This window comes from Coptis chinensis, chromosome 4, assembly GCF_015680905.1.
Source record: "Coptis chinensis isolate HL-2020 chromosome 4, ASM1568090v1, whole genome shotgun sequence".
NCBI lineage: Eukaryota > Viridiplantae > Streptophyta > Magnoliopsida > Ranunculales > Ranunculaceae > Coptis > Coptis chinensis.
Window position 1 is genome coordinate 659,135 of NC_141459.1, and position 12,321 is coordinate 671,455.

General features: G+C 37.0%; 1 protein-coding gene across 1 annotated transcript; it reads left to right on the forward strand.

Annotated features, from left to right (window-relative positions):
* Positions 1-577: 577 nt before the first annotated feature.
* Positions 578-12,228, forward strand: FANCM (DEAD/DEAH box RNA helicase family protein). Its single transcript, XM_086605998.1, is given in 21 exon segments — positions 578-902; positions 1,386-1,529; positions 1,814-1,896; positions 1,989-2,103; positions 2,624-2,715; positions 2,808-2,862; positions 2,933-3,054; positions 3,149-3,262; positions 3,382-3,575; positions 5,477-5,607; positions 6,116-6,176; positions 6,410-6,480; positions 6,618-6,667; positions 6,746-6,911; positions 7,408-7,535; positions 7,624-7,959; positions 8,053-8,125; positions 8,411-9,613; positions 9,712-9,763; positions 9,877-10,026; positions 11,224-12,228. Coding segments are annotated over 21 exon segments (4,194 nt in total). The 5' UTR covers positions 578-652; the 3' UTR covers positions 11,828-12,228.
* Positions 12,229-12,321: the final 93 nt, after the last annotated feature.

Consider the following 12,321-nt stretch of genomic DNA (forward strand, 5'->3'; position numbering starts at 1 on the left):
TGAACCATGTCATGCAATTAATCTCATAAATACAATATAATCAAGTGGAGGGAGCTCATCTTTTCAAAGTAAGGTGGCCCAAAACATTAAGGTTGGTTTATTAATTCATCTTTTTCCTATTCATCGCTCTCCCTTCCTCCTTCTCCCTCTCCCTCTCCAAAGCAAGTTTACTAGTCGAGTTACCCGATTTTGGCAAAAGGGGGTTTGTCTTGGAATAAAACCAAGTTGGTTAAAAAAAACCCATTTTTCATCTCTTATGTTCTTTCTCTTTGTCCCTCTCCCTCCACGCAAAAATCTCCATTTTCGCCTCACTAAAAATATACTAGTCAAGTGGAATGTACATTCTCTTTGTCCTTCTCCTCTCCGTCTCCACGCCTCTCAATTTCTCCCTCTCCACTCCTCCATCTGCGCTCACGCCCCCATTGCATAGCAGTATTCTAGTCATGTACCACATTACTAGGGTCCTTGGGGCACATATCCTGTGGATATGGGCGTACTAAAAATTTATACCCTCAATTTGTTAAATGTTTGCCGCCAATTTCCCCTCTCTGGGTCTCAAAGAGTGAAAAGGTTATTATTTGACACAAACAGAAACAGAAAAGAGAAGCAAGAAAATAAAGAAAACTGGAAAGTAATAATAATTGTATCAATCATGAACGATGATGACGAGTTTGATTGGGAAGCAGCTGTTAAAGCCATTGATGTAGCTTGCCAGGAAAGAGCTGTTTCCTCAACATTTGCATCCACATCAGCACCTGCCTCAAAACCTAGCCGTCAATCTACTCTAGATAGCTTTATTCAGAGGAACAATCATTGTCAAGTCGTTGGAAATGAGGAAAGTAATAATTTGGGCTGTTACTGTGCAATTGATCTTGAAGCAGCCAAAACATGGATTTATCCAGGTGTTTTTTTTTTTAATTAGTTTAAATGATTTTAACATATTTTTTCAATTATGCACTTTGACATTCCATAATTGAGAAGTTACAAGCATAAAGATGACATTTTTATTTATTTTTTCTAAAATTTATAAAATTTTAATCGTTGTAGTTAATAGTTATGCATGTCTGAACAATTTGCAAGTGGAATTCGTGATTTTGATTGCCGGTAGTGTAATATATGTCCTTAGAATTCCGACTAGCAAAGTCGGTAAAACCTTTGGGTGATGATACCAGAGGTCTGGGGGTGGAACCCCGCCAGCATCAAAGAGTTACTGATCTCATTTAAAACAGGCTTGCCAATCAAAAAAATAAAAAGTTTACCCCCATTGATGGAAACTAGTCCAAGGCTGACTTTACGAGTCTTTGGTAAAGTATTGTACGATTTCTAGAAATTATGTTGTGGTCTTTGCAGCAATTGATTTAAGTCCTGACATTTTTTCTAAACAGTTAATATTCCACTACGTGACTACCAACTATCTATTACGAAAACGGCATTGTTTGCTAATACCTTGGTGGCATTGCCTACTGGACTTGGGAAGACTCTTATTGCTGCCGTTGTTATGTATAACTACTTCAGATGGTTTCCTGAAGGTATGTCTCATCAGTGACTTTATCTTCTGAGGTTTAGGATGAATATGCTTCTCATTATCTTAAGTTCATTTCGCATCCTATAAATGCATATTTCCACTTAATGTATTGGGAAAAGTATCAACAGACAACAGCAGAACTGTAACCTTGTAACCAAACTTCAGTAGAGCTGTAAAGATGAAGGATGGAGCATTTAGCTCTTCAAATTGCTCTCTCTTTTTAATTTATTCTTTTCACATTTTCCGTTCATTTCCATCTTACGACTAACCTTTGAATTCTAATGATAGGAAAAATTGTTTTCGCTGCTCCCTCACGACCTCTTGTCTTGCAACAAATTGAGGCATGTCATAATACTGTGGGAATTCCTCAGGTGATACATTATTTTTTTGATTTTTTTTAAAGAGACTTGTAGCATTGTTATCCTATGCAAATCTTGAGAGATTGGGATTAAACTAATTGCAGGAATGGGCAATTGATTTGACTGGACAGACAAATCCTTCCAAGAGAGCATATCTCTGGAAAGCCAAGCGTGTTTTCTTTGTTACTCCTCAAGTGCTTGAAAAGGACATTCAATCTGGTGATATCTCAAGTCAAAGTTTATACATGCTTTTGGCTGTTTCTTGTTTGGTACATTTTAATTTATGCTTTATGTTTATGTACAATGTGAGTTTGTTTTTAAACATGTTCACCTGATTATTTTGTAGTTTATTTATTACCTAACTGTTACTATCACTTTTAGAAGGCTACTGCAAATCAAACAGGAAAAAGGGACATATAAGTTTGCTTTACCAGTCTCCCCGTGTTAAACAGTATATTGACATAATGAATTTTAAATATGGAGACATTATGAAACTTTTATATGTTGACAAAGTATGTTGAGCCAAATGCAGGAGATTTTGTTGAATTTTTGGTACATATTTCAGGTTTCCAATTTCTATGCATTTTTGGCTGGATCTTATATATGCACATAAAAATCAAAATCGAAAATTGTAAATAAGACATTGACTAGACTATAACATAAGAAAAATGTGATATTTACATTGGAAAAATTTACTAAAGCGTTATTGCTGGATTCTACTAATAATACTTTACTACAGGAACGTGTTTGGTGAAGCACCTTGTATGTTTGGTGATTGATGAGGCGCATCGAGCGTCGGGTAATTATTCTTATTGTGTTGCAGTTCGTGAGGTATGCATTCCATTACATCTTCAAATACTGTTTCCTTTTGCAAATTCAGTGGGCTTAAAGGGCTCATAAAATGATTATTCCTCACATTGCAGTTGATGGCTGTACCGCTGCAGTTCAGGATATTAGCTTTAACTGCAACGCCAGGATGTAAGTTACTTGAGTTTTGGAATCTGTTCAGTGCAAATTTGTGGCATTTACATGTAATATGATTCCACAGCAAAGCAGCAGGCCATCCAAAAAGTTATTGATAACTTACAAATTTCGAAGCTTGAATATCGCACTGAAACTGACGATGATGTCAGTCCTTATGTACACAACAGAAAGTTAGAACTGGTCAAGGTAGTCCTTTCATTTCCCTCGTCTGGAGTTCATTAAACTTAAACAACTACAAGTTAGCTTGCTTATTTTTTGATGATGGTCACCACAACTCCAGGTACCAATGGGCAAAGATGCTGTTGAAATTAATGATATGATCTTAGAAGCCATACGTCCATTTGTAACTAAACTTACTTCCTTTGGAGTGCATCTTAATAGAGACTCTCAAACGGTATGACTCTTTTTGTGCAGTTATATTCTTTTGTAACTAAACTTAGAGAGCTCTGTATGCTTCTTATTATCTTTCATGTTGTGGTAACAATTTCACTGAAGTACCCTGGTCTTTGACAGTTAAGCCCATGTGACTTACTTAACACCAGGGATAAGTTTCGCCAAGCACCTCCTCAAGATCTTTCTCACTTGAAGTATGGAGAAGTAGAGGGATGTTTTGGTGTTCTCATCACACTTTATCATGTTCGTAAGTTACTCTCAAGCCATGGCATAAGACCGGCATTTGACATGCTTGAAGAAAAGTTGAAGCAAGGGTAAGACCCTCCCCCAAGTACTGTGTAATTATCATCACGTGTATTTTTTTACTTCAATGTATCATTGGCTAATCTTGTCAATCAGGGTGGACCAGTTTCCAACGCATCTCCTTCTATTTTTCTATCCTCCCTGAAAGTGGTAGTTGGTTAGGACCCAAAGCGTCCCTGGTAGGAAAATAAAAAGAAGAATTCTCGTAAAAGGGAGAACTCCCCCATGTGTTCGGACCTCATCTAGTCATCAAGCCCTTCCAAGTTCCATCCTTTCTAGAGATCATTCTACTTTTGAAATTCTAATTCCGTGGAAGTATGTGTGCTTATATTCCATGCATGACATTCTTGGGTTCGTTGGACATAAATGTTCCACCTGTCCTAGTATTTTTGTTTGCGGACTCAGACTTTGACATCCCTGTCTTAGCTATTAGTACGTTGAACGTGATATTCTTTTTCTAATGTAACATGTCCTAGCCTGTAGGCATCTTTTCGAGCCTCTTTTATTCCAAACATAGAGCAAAGTGTTGATATCGTCAAAATTCGACCCCAACATTTCAGCCTGTGCCATCGAATTTCCACTGCTATGTTTGCATTTGGCAGACTACAGTTTCTTCCTTGAGTGAATCACAAGTTCTCGATATTTCAATACTAACGTACACCGTGGATTGCTATACTGATTCATGAAATATTGGCACTTTCGCGATATATCGCGGTATTTGTTTTGCAATTTCAACTATATTATAGTTTATTAAATGCAAGCCAATTTCACTTTTGAACCTTTTCTCTATTGGTGTTTTTTGTATTTTTCTCAATTTTTTACATTCCTTATCCTCACCAGTTTTCAGAAAATGCCCCCTTGTGTTCCTTGGGAAGTGGGGACTGTTGGAAAGAACATAGTCATTTTGTTTTTGTTTAAGCAGAAAATGATGTAGGAGTCTGGGTTTGAGTGTATTATACTTCCATGTAAAGGAAGGGATGTGTTTCTTAAGTAGGGGTGTGCACGGTTTGATTCGGGTCAGTTTTGATGTAAAACCGACACCGAACCGAAAATGTTCGGTTATAGATATTGGGAAACCAAAACTTAACCGACATGTAGCAATAACCGATCCGACACTGACCTGATATTTCGGTTCGGTTCGGTTGGTTTTCAATAACAAGCGAAAGAAAACTACATCAAAAGTAAATTATAAGACGAAAAAAAAAAATTACTACTTTTCCATGAATCAATCAATAATTAGTGATAAAGACTTGTTTTAATTAGTTTTTGCAGGTTGTATTTTCAAGTTCTTCAATTGCAACCAAAACATTGTAATAGTATCTCAAAACCCCAATATCACAATAAAATAAATCTCTAAAACCACAAATGATTAAAATCATCCAATTATTAAAGATAGAATTACCATCTGATAGTTAAACCTTTCATTTTTGTAACCTACCTAATACAATCGGTTTGGTTTTATGTGGTTTCAAAAGTTACAAACCGAGAACCGAACTGAAAATGTCGGTTTCCAATTTTTCTAAACCGAACCGAACCGACCTCAATAGAACAACCGGCCGAAAGTGCTCGGTTCGGTTGGTTCATCGGTTTTAGTGCTCACCCCTATTCTTAACCATTGGTTGGTCTATTGTAAGTAAATTAATTATCTTTAGGTTATAAAATTTGTGTTTTATATGGTAACCTCCAGTATAGAATTACATATTAATATGGGTTTTCTTATAATTTTTTTAAAGAACGGGTACCCCCTAGATTTCCAAAATGATCTCTTTAGCTTATACCACTTATACTTACAGTGTACCTGGTTTTGAAAAATTGGGTTGTAATCTTGGATATATTCTTCAAGTTGCTTGCATTACTGTAGACATTTAGTTATTCTTCTTTCTGAAAAATCTTTATCATGTTCATCTTTCAGGTCTTTTGCGAGGCTTATGAATAAGAATGAAGTCATATGGAAGACGAAAGCGCTAATGCAGCAAAGCTTGTCTCATGGTGCTCCAAGTCCCAAGTTGTCGAAACTTAGAGAAATACTGATTGACCATTTCAGTACGTGATGTACCACCCTTTTTGTTTTCTTTTGGTTCAGTATTACTTTAAAGAGATTGACATGGGACCTAGGTATTCCTTCCATACTACATATTGATTTCATTTAGTGAAATCGTAACCCTCAGATTTTGAGTCTTCAGAAGTAGTCATTAAAGAGAAAGTGTCTGACAGTTTCTTGAATTTTCTGAAACAAAACACTTAAATCACACACCCCCCCCCCCCCCAGACCAAAAAAAAACACACACACGCTCCTCTCCTACTATCTTAACTTTTATGAATAAGCTCGGGATTAACCAAGATCCTTTTGTATACTTTTATTGTGGCATCCCGCCTCCAAATTAAGTCTAGTTTCTCGTCCAAATAGGCTACAAAACAGATCAGCCTATGTCTTCACTCAACTTTTTTCTGGTTGTCCAATAGCGTCATTATAACCGGATGTAACTGTTATTTTCTCTTTGTTGTATGTCTGATTGTTAAATTTCACTGAATATTGAAAATGTGAGTGCAGAAACTAAAGATTCGAAGAACTCAAGAGTTATCATTTTCTCTAATTTTAGGGGAAGTGTTAGGTAAGGAAAACTTTGCACTGACCATGTTCTCTTTCTCAAAATGATTCCTCCAAGCATTATCAATTTATTTGTTATTCATTAGTTCATTTGCTAGTTAAAAGACAACTTAGTTAATTTGTGTGTACATTTTTCTTCCGGCGATTTAAGCCTTGATTCAGTGTTGTTTAATTTATTGATAACTGGATACATTCTATTTCAAATTTCAAATAGTAACGAAGCTTGCATATGTGCAGGGATATCATGAATTCCTTATCAAGTATAGGGGAGTCTGTCAAAGCCACTGAGTTTATTGGTCAAAGCTCAGGTTTATATTTTCTCCTACTTATCTACTTACCTTCGAATTGACCTGTGTTTGCCTCCAGATAAGCTAAATCTAAATCTCATATGTCAATTTGTTATGAAACAATTTTTACTTATTTTTTTCCCCTTGGCATTGGACAGGAAAGGTTTTGAAAGGCCAGACACAAAAAATACAACAAGCAGTTTTACAGGTATGGATTCTTTCTCTTCTACATTGCTTATGGTTACGGGTCTTTTGGGCATCTACATGAAATTCTAGGCTCCAACAGAAATTTCGAGCCGGTGGATACAATATCATTGTTGCAACGTCAATCGGTGAGGAAGGCCTGGATATCATGGAAGTTGATCTTGTAATATGTTTTGATTCAAATGTGTCACCTTTGAGAATGATACAACGCATGGGAAGGACAGGAAGGAAGCATGATGGACGAGTTGATATCCTTTTTTTTTATACGAATCATTGTTTTTTGGAAGAATGTGATGTCAATTAGATTGGCATCAGCACATGTTTAGGTTATTTATCGCTAACATAACATTACCAGCCTGGCAATTTGCTTTCATCCCTAGAGTTTTCTGTGTGTGTGTGTTTTTTTTTTGATCGGTAAAGTATAATATTATTAATATAATTAAAGATAGATACATAAGGATGAGATATCCTCCATTACATACATATAGAAAAAGAAAAGAAATGGAAAAACATAAAGTGACAAGTCTCTTAGCCCGATCATCTCATTATGGACTCCCGTCGAAACACAGACGCCTCAAAAGGTATGTCTCGTGTCTCAATATGCACCTTTGACCAGAAACATAAAAGAGCTTTGATTGCCAACACAACTTTCTCCATAAGCGTTGTTGCTCCCTCAAAGTGTCTCTGATTCCTCTCCATAGGCGTTTCTGTGTTATTTTGGGTGGGTTCCTTGACAAGTGATACTTGTTCTAGCTTGTGAAGGGTCAGAACTTAAGGGATATTTGCGGAAGCAAGCAAACAGCAAGGCTGTAAATAAACACATGCACAATGGAGGAATGAATAGCTTTGATTTCCACTCCAGTCCTAGGATGGTAATAAGAATGAAATTAGTTTGCCTTCTATTTCTTTAGTTAAAATTCTTGCTTCAGATCCAAACTTTCTTCTTTTCTGTCATTGCAGATTCCACATATATATGCAAACCTGAAGTTCAGTTAAATTGAGTTTTTGATTGAACAGTTTGTTCCTCGTGGAAAGAAAGTAAAAGATGATTCTTTCGATGACCAAGCATTCAAAAACAAACTGTCAGATGCTGAGACTGAACTAATTGCTAAATACTTCTCTTCTTCGGGGGAATATACATGGAAGCCTTCCCTTATTGCCTTCCCCCACTTTCAGGCATTTCCATCCAGAGTGCACAATGTTATGCATTCATTCAAAACAAGGATGCTTATCGGTACAATGCAACATTTGCAAGCACTGTCATTTTCTATGGATGATAAAGTTCCTCCATGTGAGGTGGGTCTTTTGCAAGGTCTATGCAAATACTTTCCAATTTATAATGTAGGTTCATATTAAGCATCCACATGACTTGAGCTTCCTTCGGTTCAGGTTCAGGGTATGATCTCTTCATATCAATGTGTGGGAGCTGAGAGTCTTACACGACATGACAGAAGTGAGAAAGGTATTGTCATTACTCTTATTGAAATCATTGGATAACAAAAATTGATGTGCCTGATGTTGTTGGTGCTCATTCTGAGGTTATATTTTCATCTAAGGAAAGCTCCACAATCTCATTATACGCAAAGATCTGATTGTCTCTATGTGCTAAAGTTTCACAAAAACCGAAGTAGAAGTGTTGGACAAACTATGCTGTTGCATAAAGATGTTGTCACAAGATTGATTAGTGTTAGTGAGTTCTATCAGTCTGCATTTTTAGTTCTGAAACTGGCTCTTTTTGACATATCAGATTTTGAAGCAGTAAGTGGAGTAATAGCTAGTCCTTCTGCGAAGCACCACATATCAGATTCACCAAGCCAGAATTGTCCTATTCACTTCTCCCACTTTGAGAATGCATATGTCTCTGTAAAACGTTCTGGTACGGTCTCAATAGCATATGTTCCTTCCCTTCCTTTTGTAAAAGAAAGTCATCTTCGTAACAGGACAGAGCTATTGAATACTGTGAAAAAGAATTCCTCTCTTTCTACGACATCTACTGGAGATCATTGCGAGCTCAGTATGCAAATGAATCTAGCAAACCCTGCTGACTCAAACGGCATAAACAACTGTTTTACACCAGGTTCTCGTTTTTGCTTCTTGAATTCCCTTCAGAAGGCTGTACCGCCTGGTGTTGAGGAAGTTGTACTTACACCAAGTCCAAAGAGAAGTTGCATAAATTCAGAAGTCATCATCGTTGAGACACCTACTAGTACAAGAAGAAACCTTCCAATTTTACTTGCTAATGATTCTACCAGTGATGTCAAAGATATTGAGATGAGCCCTAGGCTAACTAATATGGTTGAGAAAGGTGTTGTTCCAGAGTCTCCTTTAGCTGAAAATGGTAATCATTCCTATAATGGGCATGCGGTATCCAGGAATTCCAGCTCCAAATGTGTGAACTACCAATCAGTTCGAAGCTGTTCAAGAGAAATACACAGCAGTGAAATTTCTAAGGACAGCATGCTGCATGCTGCGAAGTTACCCAGTTTTGGTTTGAGGAGACAGTTACTCTCTCCAGTACATGCTCCATTTGCCTTTGGCAATGGCCTGCCAATAAAGAACTTAGGCACAGCGAAGAGTGAAGATAGTAAGATTTGCATTACTGCTGGGGCAGTAGGAGAAGAGTCTGCTTCTCCTATCAATGGAGACATTTGTACTCCTGTCCAGATACATACTTCTGTCAATGCAAGAGGAAACAGTTCTGGTTTTCCTGTGAATGTGGAACCTCGCACTCCATTTGTTAATCTAACTAATAGTTGTAGTAGTGACTGGCACCTGAGTTCTGGAGAGCAACCAAAAATCACTCAACATGCCCCAAAATTTAGAAGGCTGCGCAAATATGGGGAGTGTAGCAAAAAAGATTCTTCCGAAATAATGAAAGATGTCTTAACTGGCCCTGTTTCAAACATAGCAGGATCTACTACAAGAGCTAACCGGGTGAACCGTGTTAGAGGTAAGGAAAGATAATGGATTAGTTATTATTTATACTATCTAAAAAGTATCTACACGTGATGAATTTGGCATAACTTGGTTGCTTCTGCTGTTTTTTAGGTAAGCGGAAGATGGAAACCCAGGCCAGAGCATTCATTGAAGAGGAAGCTGAGTAAGGCCATTGTTGTTGATCTTTTGAGCAACAATGTTAAATATCTTTTGACAATCTATATGTTGATAAGGAGGAAATGTACTTATTTCTATAATTATATTCGGTATGTTCAGGGTTTCTGCTGATGCTGAAGTATCTGATGATGAGGAAGAAGACACGAACAACAATTCAACTGATGATAGTTTTATAGATGACAGAATAAACCCTACTGTGGAAAGTACTCAAGCAGAAGCTATCAGAAGGGACATGATGGCGATTTATAGGTCGGATAATCTTCTGGTCTACCTTCTGGTTTGCTCCTTGTTCAATTTTAAAATTACATAATATCATGTTCAATTTTCTAATGAAGTAACATAAGTAGCATGTACAATTGTTGAATGGAGATGAGAACTGGCGCATCTAATCTGGTGGTTCTTTTATCTTAAAGGGGATGGTTATATGAAATACACCTTATAGTGACTCCAAATTACTCCACTCCTAAAAATAGACTTACAAAATGAATTGAGGACTAATTTTTTGTGGATGTATACATCCCATGATGGAGAACACCCCCACCAAAAATCAGCTCAATTGAATATGTCTAACCTTGTCAAAAATTGTATCGAAATTAAAAAAGTCTGGACCGTTAGATAATTTCATAACTTTCTAAATGATTTTTTATGAGGTTGTTCATCTTCAAATGAGCTGATTTTTTGTGAGGATGATCTCTATTGTGTGGAGAACATCTGGAGAACATCTCCACAAAAAATCAGCTTCTAATTCATTGAGTTAAGTGGTGGAGTTCATTTTGAGTTCGTTTTAGTGGAGTTCATATAACCATCCCCTATCTTAATATATCATTAGTTTCCGCGCATCCTGCAAGAATAGTGCTGAAGTCCATGATTTAACAACAACAACAAAGAAAGAAAAGAAGAAGAAAGAGGATTATACATTAACATAGAATAAAATTTGTTAGCATTAACCAACTCAAGATAGAAACAAATTAATATTGAGGTATGACTGAGATATTTTCTGAGACAGAAACTGAAAGGGCTGTAGACTCAATCAGTTTTCCATGGGGGCAAAGAGATTTCAAATTGCATTAAGCATATTTAGCTGATAAACTGAACTGCTCAACCCATTAGAGCAGAAAATGACATATGGTAGACGAGTGAAATTCGTACAAACACTTTCTCATTACCAAGGGTGAAGGGTGGTTTCAAAACTGGACAAGGAACAGCAGTATCAAAGAAAGATTTAGATGTCTGTTTATTGAAACTAAAGGATGTAATGGACTTTAAACTAAATCTATCTTAGAAAAATTGAAACTGAAATGAAAGTTTGTTGCTGTGCAGACAGAATCAGGTTTATATTTTCTTCGTTGCTAACGTGCATTAGTCTTCTTGTTTGCTACCTTACTTTCACTTATTTATTTACTTGTACTTTTTGCACAGCTTTGAAATTGACCCTTTTTTTAACAGACGTTCTCTTCTCAGTCAATCACCAATGGAGAGTCCACCGTACTGTTCCATTGGCTTGAACCTTGGCAGCATGCACCATATAATCGAAACAGATGAAACTGGAAGTTGTTCTTCAGGGAAGATCAGTCATTTGGCCCAGACACCTCAAATAGGCTTGCAGCCTGCTAATCAGTCTGCAGTTAAGAGTTTTAGTTTTTGTAATACAGACTTGGATAAGAACCCCCGAGTTCATGTCCCTAGTGAAACTTGTGCTGCAACTAGAGAAGAAAGAAAGTTGGAGAGTAGAAAGAGAAAATTAAGTTTTCATCAGGTTGGGTATGATCCTGAAACTAGTTTACAGCCACAACGGTTGTTCCACTTGGAGGAGACAGGAGAAAGTTCCTTGCAGTGTCAACCTAAGAGTAATGAACTCAACGGGGATGTGTTTTGTGATGACCAATTTTACGAGGGTCTCGATCTTGATGCGTTGGAAGCACAAGCCACTAAACTACTAAAACACAAGTCAGAGTTATCAATGGATAGAAAACAATGTGATTTTCCAAACCCTGTGACAGAGAAGGGCCCGGAGCTATCACACTCCCCATCATTTGATCTTGGGATATGATACTTTAGTTATTTCTCTTAAGAGTGCCCCATACTTTGATGCTCGGACCTTGATCATTAAAAGGACAAGAGAGCAAACCCCAAATCCCATATGGCTATTCAGAGTAATGATGGGTTTGAATCAGAATGCATGTCCACCAAAATTATTGGTGTCACCAGTCACTGTGCGAGCGTCCAAGAGTTGTACAGAGATGTATTTATCAGATCATTTTTGTTTTATGCATGTATGGTCGATATTAACTGTTTCCAAGCTGTATTGTTAGCATTAGCACCTCTGTAATACCATTGTAAAAATGATCACTGTGGGATACAGTTTAGGCCAAGTGCTGAAAATCTTAAAAAACTTGTACTGTAAGTTTGTATCGGATTTGGAAAGAAAAAAGAATGATTTATTATACTCCATATTATTCTTTGGAAAGACAAAGACCTTTCTGACAAATGCCCAAGTAAACACCAATCCAGTTAAAATCATAAAGAGTAACTGATGATTTAGTT